General features: G+C 54.1%; 2 protein-coding genes across 4 annotated transcripts; both read left to right on the top strand.

Moving 5' to 3' along the window:
* Nucleotides 1–1,720: 1,720 nt before the first annotated feature.
* Nucleotides 1,721–14,140, top strand: CERS1 (ceramide synthase 1). Of its 3 annotated transcripts, none has more exons than XM_069790431.1 (7): nucleotides 1,721–2,204; nucleotides 10,251–10,410; nucleotides 10,976–11,156; nucleotides 11,499–11,660; nucleotides 12,577–12,724; nucleotides 13,332–13,480; nucleotides 13,982–14,140. In XM_069790431.1, the coding sequence occupies exons 1-7, from the start codon at nucleotides 1,983–1,985 to the stop codon at nucleotides 14,022–14,024; spliced, it is 1,065 nt and encodes a 354-aa protein (XP_069646532.1). In that variant the 5' UTR covers nucleotides 1,721–1,982; the 3' UTR covers nucleotides 14,025–14,140. The 3 variants fall into 3 exon arrangements, with proteins under 3 accessions (XP_069646532.1, XP_069646533.1, XP_069646535.1); XM_069790432.1 differs by lacking the exon at nucleotides 1,721–2,204 and adding an exon at nucleotides 7,147–7,166; XM_069790434.1 differs by lacking the exon at nucleotides 1,721–2,204 and adding an exon at nucleotides 8,553–8,819.
* A 2,054-nt stretch (nucleotides 14,141–16,194) lies between these two features.
* GDF1 (growth differentiation factor 1) lies at nucleotides 16,195–21,117 on the top strand. The gene is made up of 2 exons (XM_069790430.1): nucleotides 16,195–16,476; nucleotides 17,558–21,117. Exons 1-2 carry the CDS (start codon nucleotides 16,200–16,202, stop codon nucleotides 18,391–18,393), a joined length of 1,113 nt encoding a protein of 370 aa, XP_069646531.1. The 5' UTR covers nucleotides 16,195–16,199; the 3' UTR covers nucleotides 18,394–21,117.
* The last annotated feature ends 10 nt before the right edge of the window (nucleotides 21,118–21,127 follow it).

Raw genomic sequence — 21,127 nt, 5'->3', positions numbered from 1 at the left:
TCCTGTCTAGCGTTTCAGACTACTGTATGTGTGGAGCAATTGTGTTGCGGCAGAGATGCAAAGAGCAGATGTCCAAGTGGAACTCTCAGCTGGGACCTCCTGAACTCTAATATTTGAATTATCTTTTCAATTATCATTTGGGTTGTGTTTGGCGGGGGGGGGGGGGGGGGGGGGGTTATACTACACTGTAAATGTGTCCAACTGGCGTTTCCTTTGTGCCCACCTCGGCCGTGATTGCTCTGAAAGGGCTCATTGTCTCTCTCCTTGGCTTGTTTAGCGAGCAGCTATTTTCAATGAGGGGTTATTCATGGTCCAGTCTTGGATGAATGTTTCCTTTGTGGAGCTGTCTGAGGGAGACATGAAAGGGGCTTGTGTATTCAGGGCAGCCATTACCCACTTGATGGGCCATGATAAATTGACTTAAAAATGTAAACAATAAAAGCAAGTGGCATAGCAGGAGCCAGCGCTGTCAGTGTGAGAATAGGGGAACATGTTGTTCGGACCTCCGAAAGGAATGAGTTTGTGTTTTCTCATTGCTGCCCCAGACCAATTAGAGAGGTTCCAGAGAACTCGAAGGCAGAATGGCTGTGGTCAGAGCAATGACTTTAAATGAGATAAAACTCATTTATATTTTGTCTTTTTCTTCCCCTGTCAAGCTGGTTCAAGTTACAGTTCCATGAGTGCCTGTGAGGAGGATGATGATTATGCTCCATCTCTAGTAGTCAGGATCCCACAGCCGCAATTTATCCAATAGTTTTGGTGCATTAGAGCACAACTGAACTCCATTTACTCCTCCCTGGCTGAAACCGAATACCCCTGTGCCGCTCCAGCGCCGTTGGTCGGAGGTTCCTGTTGTGGCTTACTTACCATGAGACAATTTAAGCATTGGTATTTTAGGAGAATCTTCATCTTAAACTCATGCTTCTCTGAGCGAGCCAAATGTCTGTGTGTGACTCTGGACATATGGCTTTTAATTTTAAACATATACATAACAAGGTTTCTGTTATCTGAATCAGCAGCTAGCCCGAGTGCAAGCTGCCTGCCTTCTGGAGGAGGCATCCAGTCAAGTCTTTGATCAGGGGTGGCCTTTTGGGAGCGTGTGTTTGCATTCTTCAGGTGTATCTCATTATTCCAGAGCCGCCTTAACTGCAGCAGGTGCCACAGTTCAGCTGTGATGGTAGGGTGGAAACACCTGATTGCTTTCCACTGAACTGCTTTGTGGGGAAAGGATGAATCTGCTGCTGCTTGGAGGCTTTTGCTGAGAGGTATGGAAAAAAGAAAGATCTGGAGAAATGTTTCTCTTTGCAAATCAAATGAAATAACGTTTAAGAGTCAGTGTTGAGTCGGGCATTTTGAAGGTGGAGAGCTGCAGGAGCTCTGGGTCGTTGGACAAGGTTGTGGGTAACTTCCCGCCCCCACGGCCACCCAAAGGGTGCACCTTGGCAGGCAGGGCAGTTTTCTGCTGTTGTATCGCCAATTGTCTTCTCTTGATACTGAAATATTAGTATTTTGTCTCTGCTTGTTGCTGCTGGAGTGACTCCAGCCCGTCGTCGCGGCTCATCCTTCAGGAGAGCGGTCGCGGTGGGTTTTTTTGTCTTTATTTTTTTCGGCACGTAAAATAATTTCATTCAGCGAGCGCCTCCGCTGACTAACGAGCACCTAACGAGCCGCTGCTCCCCCCTCCGCGCTGATTAGCAGGCCCTTAATGAGCCACCGCTCCCCTGCGGGCACGCTGCCCTCCCCTCCGGCGGGGCCGAACCGGCTTCTCCAGCCGCCGATCGCACCCATCAGCCCGGCAGCGGGGGGTCGAGCGGAGCCCCTAAGGGGCCGGCCCGTTGTTTCGGGGGCGGCTCTTAGGGCCCCGTATCGGCGGGGAGGGGAGTCCCGTCCCCCGTCCCGCCCCGCCGGGGAGCCTGCGCGGAGCCGGCGGGCAGCGGCCGGGCCATGGGCGGGCGGAGCTGAACACCGGCGGCGGGATCGCCATGCCGGCTCCCGAACCTATGCCCGGTTACGGGCAACTGCTGAAACGAGGTTACGGGAGTTTGACGGAAGCGATAAAGGCTTGCGGGGACTGCGGTTGGGAACTATCGCGACAGACCTGGACCGAAAACGCCTACCTGGGTTGGGGAGAGGTGTTGCTCTGCGGACTCTGCGCCCTCGGATGGACCGTGCTGCGCCGCGCCGCCGCCCGCAGGCTCTTTGGGGTCAGTCCCTACCGCCGGGGAGGGACGGGGACCGGGGGGGGACACACACACGTACCCCCCGGGGACGCCCGTGGTACGGGAGGGCTCCTCTCCTCCACCCCGGGGACGGGTTGGATGGGGAAAGCCCGTTCTCCTTTCCCCCGGGGCCGCATCCTGGAGGAGCGAGCATCCCGCTGCACCGGGAGAGCTCTCTCCCCTTTCCCCAGTCCCCTTAGCTGCACCCCGGGAGGGTCTGGGGGTTTATTTCTTCCGTGGGGGGAGAAGAGGACGGCATTTCTGCGTGTCATCCGTGGTTTGCATGAAAAATGTCCTTCCCCGCTCTCCCTCCCCGGCGCGGCGGTGGAGAGGATGGCGCGGGGATAACTGCTGTACTGCAGTGCTGGGCTGACCTTCTCCCGAGCGTGGGGAATGCAGGGATGCGAGCATCCAACCCTCACGGCCTCCCAACGGGTTTGCTGGCCGGGTTGTCCCCTCCTCGCTAATACAGTACTTTAAGGGATAGGATGAGCAGGACATCCCCGGGAGCGAAGAGCAGCTCTGCTTAATATCTCTCTGTGAAAAGCGTACGTAATGAAATAAGACCTCCCCTCTCCTTCTGATGGCTCAGTCCCAGCAGAGGCGATTTTTTTTCCACGCCGCTTTCCTAGAGAGATGCTGTGCGCTTTGCTCTGCAATTACCCTGGCCTTGATGGGACTGGAAAGGCAGGAGCGACGGAGATGTCGTGTTTTGGGTCGGGGATAGATAGCCCTCGGCTCTCAGGGATGCAGAGACAACCCTTCTTTCACCTACCCCTGAGTATGGTGGCATGAGGCCTTGAGTAGCTGCAGGAGCGTGTGTGGTTCTTTGCAGCTGGGTGGGACAGGCCTTGTTTCCTGGGTGAACCGCTTTTTGGAGGCTGCTTCACAGATTGAAGACAGCTGCCTTGCATCCCATAATTAGGCTATCGGGAGTCACTGCTGTCCCCTCTATACCCTATCTGCTGCTGAGCCTGCCTTTAAAGTGGCTCTTCCTTTGCTGCTCAGAGCTGGCTTTGCTTATCCAGTAATGCGAGGTGGATCTTGACCTTGTACAAGGTTCCAGTCTAAGTCCTCTGGAGTCATTTGAAGCTGCTAAAGTGGCATGTAGGCAAGGTAACATGCTGGCTTTTTGTGTAGGACTGAATTTCTCCTTGTTAGCTGCACTGCTGCCTGCCTGTGGCTACCGATGGGCAGCGTACAGCACCTGGTGACGCTGGGAGTGGGTTGAACAGAGGTAGCCTTAGGTCTATTATAACAAATTGGAGGTAATTTCTTTTGTGCTCCAGTTTCTCATTGTGTAAGGCTCACCTTTACAGAGGGAGCGGTGATCAGAGCGTGAAAAAAGCTCTTAGGGCTGTGGAGTCTGCTCAGTGCCCTCGGAGGATGCTTGGCAGCTCCTACGAGTGCCGAGGTATTGTTCCTTTCGGAGAAATGGGTCACACTCGTAATTGCAGAAGAGCGAGGGGGGTTGATCGGAGCCGGTTCTTGTGGCTACATCTGCATGTGTTATAGTGATGAGATGCTGAGCGAAATTGTGATAGCATCAGTTTCTCCCAGCAGATAGGTGGAAGGGTAGCAGTAGGGAGAGACACAACTCTGTCCATATATGTATTTTAAAAGGATCTGAAGCTTTTCTCTGTTTATTCTGCTGGAGTTGCTATGGGGAAAGATGGAGGTTGTGGCTTTCCTCTAAAACCTCTGGTAGTATTTAGGAAATCAGTTTGTCCTGCATGGCCCCTGTATGGGCAGCAGTGGAGCCAGGGTCGTTCAGGAGGAAAGTCAGGGAGAAAAAAGACCTCCTGTTTAACCCTGGGAGGAAACTTCTCCCATGGTCAGGACTTTGCTTCCCCGTGCAGACTCAGAGAGTATCCTTACTCATTTTGAATCTCTTCAGGTTCCCTGCGAGAACTGAAACACTCACAGTTATAAAAAATGAATCCACTCAGTGTCTGGAGAACGCTACCTTCCTGCGTGTTGTTCATAAATAATAAATCTTGCCACTTGGATTGTGATTCTCTGCATCTGAAGAGGAAGCGACTCTTACCACAAGGCCTTGAAGCTTGGAGTGTAAAGTGCACCTTACTTAGCTCTGGCTGTGACCGCTCCTCTGAGAAATGAGTGCGTTAAAGCCATATACCTCTTCCTGTGCTATCTGCATGGCCCTGTTTTTGTCATTGGGATCGAGAGAAGAGAAGGTAGGATCCTCGCTCTCTTTGAGGACTGCAGCAGCATTTAGCCTGCAACATCTTTGTCACAGAAGGTCTCACAGTTGGGTTGAAAAAGTGGTAAAGGTTGTTCCTGTGATGGGGGGGTTGGTTAGGATTTGAAAGTGTGGACGTTCACCTGTTAAAACAGCTAGGCTAGTGCCTGTGCATAGATGTGGTTTTTCCATCATCCTTAGGGCAAAGATAATTTTTGGCCTGTTGCTGCTCCTTCACAGAATCCTTATTTGGTGCAAATTCGGAAAGGAGTTTTTTTGGTGTAGGAAGGATCCCAGTTAGCTGAGCAAATGTGGATTACTAGGTAGGGAAAGACCCTCCAAAGCCAGCTATACTGGGGGCACAGGCATCTCTGCAAAGGGCAGAGGGAGGTATCCTTCCTCTCTGGGGTCTGCCCTGAGAGCTTCTGCTCTTTGTCCCCTTGACTTCTGAGTGCACAAACGTGAATGATACCCAGCCCATGTCTGATTGTACGAGCTTGCTGGAGCTGCAGACTGCCTTCAGAAATGAAGACCAAGCTGGTTCTAGGCAAGTGTTCCCATCCCTGGAAGCCTCCTTGGTGCATGTGCCCCTGTCCTCCTGCCACAGTTAGTGTCTGAGCTCCACTGGTCTCTGAAAGCCACCGTCCTTGGTGTGTCCCCTGCGTGGAGAGCGGCTGCAGCCAGGCTCTGTGGAGTTTGATTAAAAAGCAGCAACCTGAGCATCTCTGCATTAGTGAAACATCCTGGAGGGCAGCTGAGCCCAGCAGTGCCGAGGCCAAGCACTGTTGGAATAGGACCAGGCAGCTCCACTTGGGAAAGGCTTGGTGAAATGCCTGGAGCTCCGCAAGCCTGTGCTAGCAGGTCTCCTTTCCCAAGCAGGTCTTGAGCCGTGCAGTGAACTTGAACAGATAAAACTAAGAGCACACCTGGATTCATGCACAAAGATGATCCAGAATAGCTGTGGCAAGCCTAGGCAGACACTTGCGGCCCTAAACTACCCTGAGCCTTTGCTGCTGGGAATTCAAGTCCCCAAAGTCAGCTAAGTGTAAGTCTGTCAGTGAGCAAAATCCATTCTGTATGAAAGCTGCCTCTGAATCTGGTGATGTTCGTCAGGTATCACCTCTGTCCTTAACGGCTGTCTGCCTTTTCTCTGCAGTGGGTAAATGTTTTCCATTTTTGGCCCAGACACTAGTCAGCTTGCTCTCTTAGTGGTGTCAAAATTTGTAGGACATCGCAGTGTCCTCTGCAAGGAAAAGCGTTGTGTAAATTGAAAAATGTGCTCTGGAAAGCAGCGTTTCTAGGTGAGTGATACAGTATAGCCCCAGGAAGGATATGGAAGCTGGAAAGCAAGGGTCCCTATTATCCCTTTCAGTGGTTTTTGCAACTTTTCTCCACCCTACGGTATTGTCAAGACTTGTTTTTCCGAGCCCCAGCACTGGGCGTGTGACTTGAAGCTGGGGGGGAATTATCAGTGTCCCAAAAACTGGCCACCCAAGACAATCTCTGCTGAGAGCAGAGGACACCGACCGAGCCCAGGGGTGGGAGAAGGCTCTGCTGCACCGCCGTTTCCTCGGCTCGTCCCGCTGTGCTCTGCCCGCCAGTTTGAAGCAAAAACCCTGGAAACTCAAGGGGAGAAAGCCACAACAATGGGTCTTTTCTTCACCCCAGGAATGAAGCTGCGCTGTTGCGCCTCGGAGCGGGGGCTGCTCTCCCTGTGCCGCTGTGTCAGCAGTCAGGCATGAGGAGGTTATTCAGCCCCCGCAGCACCCTGTGGGCAGCTGTGTCTTGTCTTCAAAGAGTGTCTTCTATTGCTTTTCTCTCTTAGGGGCAAATTTTACTGCTTGCAGAGGAACCAAGGAAGAAATAACGTCTGTTGGTTTGTTGCTATTGTCATAGCGCCTTTTTTTCCTACATGTTTATCTGGAAAGCGTCGTTCAGAGCCTCATGAAGCTGCCCAGTGTCTTAGCTGCTGTGCGGGCAGGGAAACTGAGGCACCGAGCAGCTCGCTGCCTGGTGTAGGGACGGAGCAATGAGAGCCGGATCTCTTCATGCTGTGCTCAGTTCGTTCCCCTTTCTTAGTGGGGTGACAGCCACTGCACTTGGGTCCACAGGCTCCAGGAGACTCATTTCTTTGGGTTCAGAGAACCGGCTCTTCCCTTCTGCAGGCTCTGTGCTCCATCCCTGATGTGTCAGCGGGTCCGGGAGCAGCGTCCAGGCTGGGTACGGAGGGGACGTAGTCCCTTGGGGTGGAAAGGCACCGTCACAGCCCTGAGGAGGCACGCACCGTGCTGCGGGGAGCTGTGCCACCGCCGCGGAAGGGGCAGTAGCTGTCGGTTGTGGCCAGGTTTTGAATTGGAGCTCTGCTTGCTCATCATTATCATCTGCATTGAGTAAAAGCTGATGTAAAGCTGCCAGTTCCCTGGGCTGAGGATGCTTCGTGCCAGCCATTCCTTTGTGTCCCTCTGGGGAACTCGTTGTGCCCAGAAGCCAGACGCGGCATGGCTGGGATTTGGCCGGGCCCTTGTCTCTAGGCTGGGGAGGTGGCAGAGGCGGTGGGGGCGGTCGGGGGGATACAATTCCTCTGTAACAAGCCTCGATTCATAACCCATCACTGCAAGCCTGCCGGGTTGCTGGAAGGACTCGTGTCCTGCTGCTTTAGCTGGTTGTAGATTTAAGGGAACTGGCTGCTTTCCTCTAGTGCCGGAGGCTGTAAAAAGGGAGAGAGCATGTGTTTGCTTTTTGCTGTGAGTATTTTTTTGACACTTCAGCGGAGCTGTGGGCAGTGACGGTTTCCATTCGGTTTCTCTTTCCAGCTCCAAACCGCTCTCGCAGCGCGCTCTCACCCACGGCTTTGCTTCTTCCCCCGGCCCCCGAGGTCGTGCCGAGAGGGTGCTGCGGGGGAACAGTCCCCGGTTAATTTTACAAGTGAATCAGAAGATGCCTGTGAAGGTTTGCGTGGGGGGAATGGAGGAGGAGGAGGAGGAGGGAGGAAGAGCCAGTTGCCCTTTAAGCGAAGCCCCATTACATCACTTGCCAAGAGCCTTGGGCTCTTTCAGCCGGAGCCAGATCTGCTGTTCCCGCCGCAGCACCCGTCACCCGTAGCAACAGGCATCTCTGCACCGTTGCCGTGGGAACGGCAGCCGGGTGATGGGAGGACATCCCACCACCTTGTCCATCTCCCACCCCCAGGGAGAGGGCAGATGCACCTCCTGCGTGGTGCGGGGCTGGTCTGTGCATCTCCTGGGCTTGCGCTTCCCCGTGCAAGCGGTCCAGGTTTTGGTGGGACCCCCCGCCAAGGGATGTTAATTTGTCCCCCCCCAGCCCCCTGCGTGATGCTGGTTCTCTTCTGATCCTTCCCTGTGTCTGCTCCAGAGCCAGCTCCCATTTCTGTAGTGCTCAGGGTACAGTCTGAGATGCCCCGTGGCTATTTAAGGGAGAAGGAGGGCTCTCTCCAGGACTTGTCATTAACCAGATACGCAGCGAGGGCTAAAAGCTCCCTGAGCATTAGCCCCCACAAGCTGGAGTGGGGTAGCCCTTCCCTGGATTTTGCTTTTGCTCCAGACTGGGAGCTGCTGCCATGCCTGCAGTGGACTGTTCATCAGGCTCACAGTGGCAATTTGCTGCACTGCTACCATCTCTGCCGAGGGTCCGAGTGTCCACAAAATGCAGGTCGTCTCAGTAGTACGTGCCTGCCCCTCGTGTGATGGTCCTTGTCATCAGCTCTGCCTGCCTGGGGTAAAAAAGCGGTGTCGTTTCCCCTTTGCAGGTAGGGAACCGAGGCGCAGGGAAGAAGCAAATGATTTGGCTGGTGATCGGCAGCAAGGCTGCGACAGGGATTTGAGGCTGAGCTCAGCATCCTAAATTCAGCCCCAGCTTGCTGTCGTGGTAGCATGGTGAGCTGTTCCCCATATCTGAGCTGCTTCTGTGCTCCACTCTATGGAGACACAAATAATTCATGCTTTCTGGGCTCAGGACTTTGTCTCTGCATTATTTATTCACCCTTCAAGCTTCCTCCTCTTTTTCCTACTGTGGCTCCTGTTGGAAGAAGCCTTGGCAGCAGCGTGTTCCTGGTCTCAATGAGGACGGCCATGCTCTGAATGTGAGATGCGTAGCGGGAGGCCGGAGCTGTGCCTCTCTAGCTGGGGGGGATACGGACAACTTGGCAGACGTTTGTGGGGCTGGTGCTTCCAGGTCTGACCAGCGCTGGGAAATTCGGACCTTAGAACAAAGCACTTTTGGGCTGGAACAATGCTTGGAGCGGAGTCCTTTGAAAATCTGATGCAGAGAGGGGCTAAAAGCCAGACCAGCCACCGCCTGAGGACAGCTGGGGCCTTAATATAGCCTTTGAGCATCGGGGAGCCGAGCGCCGGCTGCAGAAAGTGCTGACCTGGGGCAGGGTACGGTTACTTTGCAGGCATTTTGTTTTCATCTCGAGTTTATCTGGTCTCTCCCTGGGGAGCTGTCAGCTGGGGGGGGGGGCTTTGGGTGTTATCTGTGTTTTAGCCAGCAATGATTCCCTCTGGACCTTGAGCAACACTCCCCTGCATTGACTGCTCCCCTGCAGCCACGGCTGGGGGCTGCGGAGGTCGGCTGGGCTGATATGGCTCTGTCACGCTTGTGATGAGAAGCAGAAACGGTGCCTGGCGTTGCTCAGCTGCCACAGAGGGAAAAAAAATCCATGCCCGGAGCCCCGGCTGAGCTAAGGGCACGCTCAGCGTGCAGCATCGCTCACTCTCCACCGCACCGTCTGAGACGAAGGGCTGCTCCATTTTACTCCTGAGCAGCTGAGGCTGTTTAATGCTGGGGCTTTGCTTTTCCTATGATTTCCAAGTTGTCCCTACCTTCGGTGGCCCAGCTCTCACTGTCACAGAACACGAGTGTTGGGAGAGCTGGGCAGTGCTCGTCATCCTCGGGAGCGTGGGGAACTTGGGGTGAGAAAGTTTCGTTCTGATGAGTGTGAGCAGCCTGCAGAACTGCTCGTCCTCCCTTCCCTCGCTTTGGCCATATTTGGGGAGGCTTTGCCTCCTGTTTCTGAGTCCTGACAGGTGGGAGGGCTGCTGCAAACCACAGCGGGGGAAAAACCAGCAGCTTTTCAGTGCTGGTCAGCTGAAAAAGCTGCTGGGAATGTGGGTGAGCATGGGAAGGTGTGAGAGAGCAAGAGGAGCCGGTGCCCCAGCCTTTACTGACTCATTACCTGCAAATCTGGCCCCCTCCAACACTGGTTCCCCGTGCAGGGGAGTCTTGTGCCATGCTGGTTGGGTACAGCAGCGGCTGCGTGTTTAGGAGCCTTTGCTTCCTCAGCTGAAACGCTCTTTTCCGGGAGTTGGCAGCGCTGCAAGCTCCGTATGCACAGGATAGTATTGTTACGGCTTCCTCTTCTGGGTTTCCTAGTGCAGCTAGGACTTGATTTTTATTTTATTAGTTATTGACTCTGTTCTGCAAAAGCCAGCTGTGGTCAGCCCTGCTCCTGGAGGGAGGGTGATGGAGTGGTGCCCAGACTGTGGGACGCATGCCGTAGGCTTCTGCCTTTTCCACGAGGCTCTGCTTTCACAGCTTTCCAGTGTGGCCAAAGCTGAGTGGAAGGATCTCTAGCCTCATGTTTTTCCCTGCTTCAGGCTCTCTCTAGAGCCTCTTTGACCTCCTTATTTGTGCTGTAAAGAAGGCCAGAAAAAATGGGGTTTGTGACCCTGGTTTTGCCCCGTCTGGTAGTGGCAGTGCACGCATCATGCAGCGCTCGGTTCTCTTGGAGATTTGGTGAACTCTGCCCTGGGCTCCCCAGGACCTTTCTTTTTGCCCTGTGTGATGATCCTTCTCCCCTTTCCTTGCAGCCCTTCGGGGAGTGGTGCAACTTGCAGCCGAGAGATGCTGCCAAGATGCCTGAGAGTGCCTGGAAGCTGCTTTTCTACACGTTATCCTGGTCATATGGCATCTACCTGCTCTTCTTCACTGACTACCCCTTCTTCTATGACCCACCATCCGTCTTTTACGGTACAGTAAGAACCAGGGGGAAGTGGGTATGGATTAGGATATCCAGATTCGCAGGATGCCTGGGTTGAACAAGGGAACGGGAGTTGGGGTGAGCAAAAGAGAAGACTGAACCTCTAAATTGCCTTTTCTGTGATGCTGTGGGTACAGAAAGGGCACAACAGGCTGTCTCTGTTCATTTTGCTACAGAGAGAGTCACCTAGTGGCTATTGCAGAGAGCAGGGGCTGGGATGTGTCAGCTTTGGAGGGGAATGGGATTGAGTAGTTCAAGTAGGAGAGAAGTAAATCAAGGTTTCTCCCTTAGGTCTGGGAGAGGGACTGGGTCTAATGCCAAAGGCAGAGTTTGGGAGCCAGGATAGCTGGGCTCCCTTCCAGCCTTTGCCTCCTTTGCATCTGTGATGACCTCCTGAAAGGGAGCTGGAGCACCTGAGCACAGCAAAGTGCTGGGGCTGCTTGGGGCAGCTCTGCTGCTTGCTCCCCACTGTTTGCGCTCCCGTCTCTCTGCTGTTGATGGAAGCTCTGCGCTCGCGGCTCTGCGTTCACCCGGGTGTCTTTTGTCCCACCCCAGACTGGAAGAAAGGCATGGATGTGCCCACGGACATCGCCATCGCCTACCTGTTGCAGTGCAGCTTCTACGGACACTCCATCTATGCCACCGCCTACATGGACACATGGCGCAAAGACTCCATTGTCATGCTTCTCCACCATGTGGTCACGCTGACCCTCATAGCCTTCTCCTACGCTTTCAGGTGAGGTCCCTGGCTCTGACGCTGTCCCTCTGCAACACGTCCCGGGCCAGCCTTGGGCAGCTACGCAGCAAAAGCCGCAGCCTTTCTGTGCTCACGTGCATCTCACGGGCATGTAGCAGGAGGACTCTTGCTGGGTTGGTGTGGATTCTCCCCTGCCTCCATGCTATTGCAGCAATCCCAGTGCTTATGAGCCATTGCCCAGTGCCAGACCCACCCTGCTACCAGGTCTGGTTGTCTGGATTATTCAGGGAATCTGTCTGCTCCCAGTGTGATGGACCATGGGTGTTGGGTGCTAACATCAACCCCCACACGTCTCCCTCCCTGCTCCCCTTTGTCCTACAGGTACCACAACGTGGGCATCCTCGTGCTCTTCCTGCACGACGTCAATGACGTGCAGCTGGAATTCACCAAGCTCAACGTCTACTTCAAGCACCGGGGGGGAGTCTATCATCGCCTCAACGACATCATCTCCAACATTGGCTGCCTCACCTTCAGCGTCAGCTGGTGAGTTTGCCTGATCCCACTTCCATCTGTCCTTGCCAGCTTTTGCAATCCCCCTGGTGCCTCGGGGTACAGCCGGCTGGGTTTGTGTGCATGGGAACCAGCCCTTTCAAAAACTATTTGGGAAGAGGTTCCCGCAGAGCCTGACCCCATGCTGGGCTTGGAATCCTTCTGTAGTCACTGTGCCGTCTGTCACCACAGAAGTGCCTGTGAAATCTCACTTGCAGCATGACAAATGACCCCAGGGGAGGAGGACCTGTTTCCATTTTCCCACTCGCTTGGTTTTAGCAGTAAGAAGCACTTTTGCAAGAAGAAAACAGGACTTAGGGCTGTCCCAGATTCCAGCTTTGCTGTTCCTCTCAGGGCAAGGCTGGAGGAAAACAAAGATGAAGAGTAGAGATGGGTAACTCGCAGGTTGTCGCTCCTCACTTGTTCCTTTCTTTCCTTCCACCCTCTCCGCAGGCTGCTCTGAAAAGCAGCGGTGGCAACAAGAGCTCTCAATTTGAGGGAAGGGTTTTTAGTGATAAACTAGGGGTGCACGGGACTAAGAAAACCTTCCAGTTATATTTCCCTCCTGTCTCCCATCCAGTTGAGGTAATCTGCAGCGTAGACCTGCTTCTCTACCCTGAGAAAGCCCTTTCTCTGCCCTGCCGCTGGTGCCAAGCCTTTTCTACCCATAGGAATTGTATTTTCTCCCTTCAATAGCTGCCCTTTCACGGGGTCTGTGTGAAGTCCTGTCTAGAGCCAGACCTGTAAACCCAAGCCAGATGCCAAGAGCAGGGACTGCCGGGTGCAAGGGGAGCTGGTGAGGGCTGCCTGCAGGCAGGGGGTTGTGCTGGGGGAAGCTGCGCTGGGTCTCGTGTCTCTCCTGGGATCCCTGTGGGCCGATAAACCCACCCTGCTCCCTCTGCCCTGGCAGGTTCTGGTTCCGTCTCTACTGGTTTCCCCTCAAGGTGCTCTACGCCACTTGCTACTCCAGCCTCCAGTTGGTCCCTAATATCCCCTTCTACTTCTTCTTCAATGCTCTGCTCCTTGTCCTCACTCTGATGAACATCTACTGGTTTCTGGTGAGTAGGGGGAGCTCAGCAACCCCTACGCTAGCTTCTCCCTCCTCTGCTGCTCCTGCATGGCGCTGGCTCCCTGCTTGTCTTGGGGGCAGCTGGGGGGGACTGCAGGGATGGAGGAGGATTCGGAGGACTCGGGGGATGGCTTGGAGGGGAGGAGGGAAACCTCTGTCAGTGCCCGGGGCGGGGGGGGGCTGCTCTGCACTGGAATTCAGACCGTCTCGCACCCCAGGGGTCTGTGGAGAGGGAGCGATAACAGCAATTGGGGCAGGCTGGAACTTGATGTGGGTGTAAATGCTCTGGCATCCCCTGAAGCTTTGGGAAGGGGGTGAAAAGGGTGGACGTGGAGGGCTCACGTCAGCAGGCTCAACCCTGGGCAGGGCAGGGTAACATCTGAGTTTATCATCCTGTGGGGATGAAGTCAGTTATGAGTAGTTGCAGGTCATTGACCACGTCCCAGGGCTTTGGTCATCCCGGAGAGATCTGCCCTGCCTTTCTTGGGGTCGAGGACAGCAGAGAAAGCTCCCACTTAGCAAATGGGGGTGAGTAGGTTAGGCGGAACGGCTCTAAGCCTTGGAGCTTGTGGCTGATGGTGTTTCTCACCCCACAGTACATCATCCTGTTTGTGGCCAAGGTGCTGATGGGGCAGATGCAAGAGGTGAATGATGTGCGTGAGTATGACGTGGAGGACGGCAAGAAAACCACAACGGCCAAGAAGAAAGAGGCTGGACTGCGGCTGCCCAATGCTCTGAAAGAAGGGTATGTGGGCAGGGGGGGATGACACATGTACAGCATCTGTGGACTAGGGGAGGGGGTGCTGGCAGAGCTCCCAGGGCACTGGAGCCATTGTCAAAGGGTTCACCACTGGGCTGGAAGATGGAAGAGCAGGATGCCTTGACACAGAATATAAAGCATTGCTGCAGGTATTGGGAAGGACTTTGTATCTCCATGCCTAGGCATTGTGGTGTGTCCCTCCATCTTTCTGTCCCGTGAATCCTCACCCACCCCTTCCCCTGCTCACTCTGTAGGACTGGCTCTTTGCTTGAGGCTGTTCTTTCTGAGCAGCATCTGCACTTCATGTGGTGAACACCAAGTCTGGCAAGGTGCTGGATCCCACAGAGCAGGTCTGGCTGACTGGGGACAAATTGTCTGCGCGAGCCTGTCAAGACAGGTCTGACCTCAGCAGTGATCTGTGAAAGTAAGGGAGGGAGAGTCAGTGTGGAGACCAAGGCTCACTGTCTGCTGTGTTCTTTTTCACAGGATGCACCTGAAGAATGGACTTGTAAAAGACAAGCGGTTATAAGGGAAGCGTGGCTGCTGCAGCCTGGGCAGCCTGGCTGGATCTGGGGACTGACCCGGGACCCTACACTCAAACCCAGCAAATGAAAGGCACAAGGAGAACTTCATCCCTGATACCCCTTCCTCCCCTGCCTGGAGCTGGGGAATAGATGCCACTGACAGGATCAGGCCCCTCCTGGGGCTTGCCTGTGACCAGGCTTCACCTGATGCTGATGTGCTTTCTGCAGCCAGTCCGTGCTGGTTCAGTTGAGAGGCTGGTGGCTTTGCTGGTCCAGGTAGGATTTGGAGCTGGCTTTAGGTCCCCTGGTGTTTCTTCTGTCACTCCATCCCTCGGCTACTCTCAGTCCCTTTGTGATTTCCCCTGTCTTTACTGTTGGACCCTCTCACCGACCCTTCCTCAGGCCCTTGAAGGGTCCTCGGACCCAGCATCAAACCGGGGTGGGAAACATCCTCTCTTCCATTGGCATCGCCGTCCCAGGCGAGGGGAGCCCAAAGCCAGCTCTTCTCTAGCTGCCAAGCAGGGACTAGAGAGGTGATGCAGTGCACCTCTGAGCCTTCCTCCTCAGGAGGAATCACTAATATGGAGCTGCCCACAGATAGCTGGAGGCACAGCACGGTTCCTATGTGCAGGTCTGCCTGGAAACCCAGCCCTGGAGCATTATTCCAGCCTCTTGTCCTGCAGGATGAGCGCCAGGCAATTTAAATTGCTTAAAAAGCCTATGTAAGTCTTACAATTGCTTAAAAAGCCAGTCCCAGACCTGCAGGGTCCCTTGCTGAGGGATCTCTAGACTCTCACCCAGCAATGTCTGCTTGCTCAAGTAAAGAACAAATAGTTTCTGCTCCCCGTGTTGGTTTTCCAGGCAGCACCAACCCTAAGCCTTGCAGCTCTTCTCTCGCAGGGCCAGGACCCACAGCTCCTGGGTCCTCCTTGGGACGTGGAGCTCTGTCCCAGCTGGGAACAACAGGCAGTGGAGGTGGGGGATTCAGGGCATTAATTCCAGGCATCAGAGGGTGGTTAATTGTTTGGTTTGGTGGTTTGTTTGTTTTTTTTTTCCCCTTGTTTGGTCTGTCATATTGATTCAACTCCAGGCTCCTTGTGAGAGCCCCAGGGAAAGTTCCTTGGTAAACAGAAAGCAAAACGTGACTTGGGCTGATGGAAACTGTCCCAAGCTGGGGTAGGATCTGTCACCTTCTCACTTGTCATCACCTAGCAGGGTTTCAGAGGGGTGCATCTCAGTGCTTTAGTTCCTTGGCTTTCAAGCGGGATTTGCAGGAAGAAGGAAATGAAGGGAACTGATATCCCAGGCCTCTTTCTGCTCGGTCATAGGAAAGTTGGGGCAGCGATGGTGCCGAGTTGGGGTAATGGCAGTACCTAGTCAGCACGTGTGGGGGTAAACTGAATTTTATAGTACCAACTTGCCCAGGCTTCAACATTTAGCTGGGTAACCCGTTGGCCAGTATTGTGTGCGTGTAACGTCGGATATGCTGCCTGCAGTTTTGCTGTGATGGCTAGAAAGGGGCTGTGCAAAGGGGGAGACCATGGAGTTCCCTCTGCCTGGCTGGGGCAGGGACCCTGTGCTGGGGGTGGGTGCTGGGGGTGGGTGCTGATGTCTTTTTCGTGCTGGCCCTGGGGCTGCGTGTCTTGTGGGCAGGGTGGTGTGTGCGACAGGGAGCTGAGTGAAGATTTGGGGTGCTGGAAGTTGATGGCCTTAAAGAGAGAGGTGTTGGATGCTGTGATTGGGGAGGGAAAAAAAGCAGATTTGGGAGGAGGGAGCAAGAGGAGATCCTGGTCAGTGCCGCCTCCTGGATCTGGGCGGGATGTCCACAGTGGATGGGAGCAGCGCTGGACTTGCCAGCAGCTTTGTGTGGGGAAGAACAGCCTCTTCCCTGCCACCAAGGACTGTGGTTGGACCTTGATGGTGTGGAGATGTGGGAGAAATTGTAGGAGCTCTGAGAGAGGAGAGCAGCTGCCCTCCTGCCATGCAGCCTCAAAGGGTTAACAGGTCCTGGGAAGCCTGGAGGGACCATTCACACCCTCTGCCCAATCCTGGGAATCCCTCTGGGCTAATTGAGCACTAACTAGATCAAAGGCTCCAATCAGGCAATCAACACCCCCTGGCCCCCGTCTTCAGGTCCCCAGCCCAGGCTGCTCTTTGTCTGCAGGAAGGAGAGCAGAGCAATGCAGCTTCTCCCCAGCTTTAAAGCCAGCCTCGCCTGGGCTCTCCTTAGCATGGTTCTGGGGATGGAGTTAAGTTTGCAGGAAAGTTTACTCTTAAAATCCTTGGGTTTGAGCGCCAAGCCCAGCCCAAAAACCCCCGTTCCTGTGCCGTCTGTGCTCTGGCGGATCTTCCAGAAGAGAAAGACGCTGCCTTCTACAAACAAGGACCTGGTGGATGCCTGTAGGGTGGAGGAATTTAATGTCCCTGGGAACATCATCCGTGTCTTCGCTGACCAAGGTACAGAAACGCCGTGGTTTGGGTCCTGTCTTTTGGAAGCCCCTCTGATCTCTGGGCTGGGAGGCTTTGCTCCAGTCCTTCCTTTTCTGTCTCTTGGGTGTAGGTAGGAGAGGCTGGGGGAAGACAGGGCAGTGCCCAGAATTGGTCTCCGGGAGAAATCACTGCTGTGTAAACGCTTGTCCCTTTGGATGTTGTAGATAATTATTTACGGTTTAGAAATGAGTCAGTAGACAAGGTAGCCGGTGAGGGTGTGGAGCTGTGTAAGGCTCTGTCCTGGAGTCACCTAACAGTCTGGAGATGCCGGTTTGATCCTGTGTGACTGGCTTGACCCTTTGGGCTCCCGGCAGTGGAGGTGACTCCTCACCTGGGCAGTGGTAACGTGGCTCCTCCATCCGCTGGGGCTGTGGGTGCAGCGAGTGAGACCAGCACCCAGCTTGGGGCAGCGATGGGATGCTCGGCCATTTGGCTGTGTGTGTCCCCCCCTCCTCCTTATTGTCCTCATGCCTCTGGCTGACCATGCGGCACATCTGGCTGCTTCAGCCTGTGGCCTCTCTGAGCCGTTCTCAGTTACTTGGGAACTGTTTGGTCAGTGTCCTCTAGGTCTTGAGACACCACGGAGCTCGCTTCTCTTGTGTTTCCAGGTTTCCAATGGAAACCTCGGGCTGGCTAAAATGGGCAGCTTACCAGTTCCTAAAGTCTGCTGCTATTTGCCTTCATTTCCCCTCCATCCCAAACAGCCAGTGCCCACAACAACCCCCCCTGTCCTGGGGGGGAGATATTTATAGCTGGGGAAAAATAATGCACCAAGATGTTAAATAGAGGAGATGCTGGAATGGCTGTAGTGTCCCAGTGCCGCAGGCTGGAGCCCGGGCTAGCATTTGTGCCATTGGGCTGATGGCCCTTACTGCAGCTTTGTCATCTTGATCCAACGACTGCAGGCGTGCTTGGCTGCCTGCCTCTGTCAGCCCCATCTTCCTCTTGCCATGCAGCCAGGAGCTTAAGTCGGAGCGCTGGGAGGCTGAATCCCGCTCAGCGTAACAGGGTTCAACGACCACCACCTCTATTTCTCCTTCTTTGTCAGGCCACTTCATTCATAACGGGCAGCCCCAGAGGTTGCTGTGTCTGCAGAAGCGTCTGTACTTTAACCTCTCCGTGCTGGAGGAGGGCGAGCGCTTGACCATGGCTCGGCTCGAGATCAAATTCAGCCACAACTCCTACCACACCTCCAGCCAGGGGCAGGTTTTTGAGCTGAGGCTCTACCAAACCTCCCAGATGTCTCTACGGGGGATGGCCTCCCACGAGAACAGCCGAAAGCTGCTGGTGGAGCAGTCCTTCGCCCAGCTGCACAAGTCTCTCCTCTTCAACCTGAGCGGGGTGGCGAAGGACTGGAGAACGCGCAGCAGGAATCTGGGCTTGATCCTGGAGATCGCGGTGAGCGGCGGCGATGGTGCATCAGCCCCGGCGAGTGGGGGGCCGCAGAACCTCTGCACCAGCATCGACTCCTTCCTGGACACCTCTCTCCTGGTGGTGACCCTCAGCCAGCAGCAGTGCAAGGCTTCCAGGAGGAGGAGAAGCGCTCACTACACCCCCGTCACTCCGAGCAACCTCTGCAAGCCCCGGCGGCTTTACATCAGCTTCAGCGACGTTGGTTGGGAGAACTGGATCATTGCCCCGCAGGGCTACATGGCTAATTACTGCCTGGGCGAATGTCCCTTTCCCCTGACGGCGGAGCTGAACAGCACCAACCACGCCATCCTCCAAACCATGGTGCACTCGCTGGACCCGGAGAGGACCCCCCAGCCCTGCTGCGTCCCCGTCAGGCTGTCCCCGATCTCCATCCTCTACTACGATAACAACGACAACGTGGTGCTGAGGCACTACGAGGACATGGTGGTGGACGAGTGCGGCTGCAGATAGCGGAGCGGCTGGGGGAGCGTGTGCCGTGGGGTCCCGTCTGAAATGTTGAATGATTGATGGAATAAATCCAAGCGTGTTAAATCCCCTCTGTGCTGGTGTTCAGGGAGTTTCCCGGTGGTGCGTGGAGTGTCGGAGCCCACCCTGGGCTGCCCTTCTCCAGGGTGGAGGTCTGGCACGAAGGGATGGTTACTGGAGTTGTGATTTAGTAATAGCTGGGTGCTCAGCCCTCCAAGCAGCTGTCTGCTGCAGCCAGCAGACTATTCACGGGATTATGATCCAGTCTGATGCTGGTTGTCTCTTCCATTCTCCACGGGCGATGGCAGCACCAGGTTGTGAATCCCAGACCCCTCTCGTGCTTGGCCAAGCTGCTGCTGGTGCCAGCGAGGCACCCGCTCAGGAGAGCAGCAGTGGGGCTTGTGCTTTTTAGGCTTTTTGGCTAAATGCTGCAGCTTTCTCTGTGCAAAAAGAAATGATTTTTTAAATTTTTTTTTTTTTTTTTTTTTTTTTTTTTTTTTTGTGTGTGAAATGATGCTGGTGGTTCCCTGCTGCTTGGGTGCAGGATTTAGGCTGCAGCGCGGCCGTGCTGGGAGGAGGTGACGCGGTGGCTCCGGTCCTGCTGCAGGAAGAGGTATGGTGTCACGGCACAAGCCGCATCGCTGCGGCTCTGTGTGACTGAATCCTTTCCCACGGGGGAGGCAGAGCCTGGAGGTGCGCGGGTTTCTCTTTCGCTGTAGGAACTCAGGCCTGAGCTATTTTTTTTATTGTGTGGTTGGTGATGGGGTGGTTTGGGGTGGGGGTGTAGGTGACTCAGAGGTGCTGGGTGGCCAAATGCAGCCCCCTGGGAGCTGCAGACCGAGGGGCAGGTTGCTGCGTGACAGATGTTTTTTGGCTGATGAAAAAAGGGTAAAGCAGGGGGATGTGGTGCAGTGGAGTCGGTGGCATCTTGTTCCCTCCCAGTCCGCTTGTGAGTCAGTAGTTAGTTTATTTACTTCATTTGCAAATTGATGAGACCAGGGTGCTGTGTGTGAATGTCCCTGCTCACTGGCCTGAACCACGGCTGGAGCCAGATGGCAGCCGAGCATCAGGCAACGGCGGCTCGGCACAGCGCAGCAGTGTTACAGCCCCGATACATCAGGCACATTCACATGGTTGTGCATTTTAGGGTTTGGTTGTTTGTGGTTGGTTTTTTTTGTTTGTTTGTTTGTTTTGTGCGCTGTGGTATCCAGCCCATTGCAATAGTGTGACTGTGCTCTTACTGATAAGGCCACTAATGAGCTAGCAGAGCAGTGCTGTGCAGCAGGGACCCAGCTTTGCACCACCTTGTCTGAGCAACAGTGATCACTGATGGAGGAGTTGCTTTTCTTCCACCTTCCAGCATGTGGGCTGTGAACTCTGATTGCAGCTAGAGGTTTAAAGCTGTTCCCTGTGTTGTGCTGGCCTGTGTTAAACAGCCAACACAGCTGCATGTGGGGCCCTGGGCTGAGGTTTAGCACCAGCCCTTCCAGGTGAGGCTTTCCTGACACAGCTGCAGCTTTGCTTCTTTTTTTTTTTCCTGAAAAGGAATCTGAGTTAGACTTGAATCTTTTGTCATCTTTTTTTAAAAATGTGAACCTGACACCATAGCATAGATTACTTTTGTTTGTTTTTGTACTGATGTTGTATTGTCAAGGTCTGATGAAGTATTACCAAGCTAAGCTGGGCCTTCTCCCTCCAGGGAAGCACTGAAGGTTTAACCACTGTTGGGTTTGCAGAGGAAATGTCTTCCCATCCCCTGTGACAGTGTTTTTGCTAACACCCTTGAACTGTGTAGCTGATGACCAGGACTGGAGTAGCTCAAGTACTTTAGTTGTGTAGTGTACTAATGTTTTCAGGTCCAAATGTGTTTCTTGACAGTGCCATGGACTAGCAGAGAGCTCCAGGGCAGGTCAGCCCTGCTTTACTCCAGCAGCTGAACAAGAGCTATGCTGAAACCCATTTCAAGCACTCAAATGTTTTAAGGGCTTAGAGTAGGACTGACTTAACTAAAGCAAGCAGGAGCCATTTCTTTCAAATTTAAGATGAGCAGGATTAAGAAAACCCTTAAGTATTAGGTTTTGTTGTGCCTGTGCTGTGGCAGATTAAGGGCTCAGCTCATTTAACATCCAGTGAGTCAGTCTCACTCCTTACCTGGTTCTCCAACATCATGGAGGGCAATTGCCTGCCTCCATCACGCTGTCCAAGCACTGATACTCTGGGGAGCGGTGTGAGGAGGTGAGTTACAGCAGTGACAGCCCTGAAGTAGCTGTAATCAGCTTATAGCCAGGGCAGTGCCAAGACCAGCCCTAAATGCTGAAGCTGCATTTCAGCAGACACTGAGCCGTGACTGGAGCCAGGCCGAGCTTTGCTGAGCAACTGCCTGTAACAGAGGTAAAAGCCATTTTTGTGTTTACTGCAGCACAGGGGAGGCAGGAGTGAGTAGAGATCTTCCAGGCTGGACTGGTCACCTCTAGAACCAGCCCTCTGTAACTCCTGCAGCTCCCCCCCTGCACCCCACACACATGGGCACAGACCACCACCATGGGGCTCCTTGTGGTCCCCTTTGAGCCAGAGGAGGGAAGAGGGGTAGGGTATTTAACAGAGTTTTCACAGTTCATTTGCTTACCCATGTACGCTATGCACACACCACACTTTTGTACTAGTCTGTGTTTAAAAAAAAGTAATAAACTTGAAGTTTATACAATCAGACTAAGTTTTA

The sequence above is a fragment of the Haliaeetus albicilla genome, chromosome 8 (genome assembly GCF_947461875.1).
Source record: "Haliaeetus albicilla chromosome 8, bHalAlb1.1, whole genome shotgun sequence".
Taxonomy (NCBI): Eukaryota; Metazoa; Chordata; class Aves; order Accipitriformes; family Accipitridae; genus Haliaeetus; species Haliaeetus albicilla.
The sequence above is the reverse complement of the archived record's forward strand: the minus strand, read 5'-3'. Positions and strand labels throughout refer to the sequence as shown.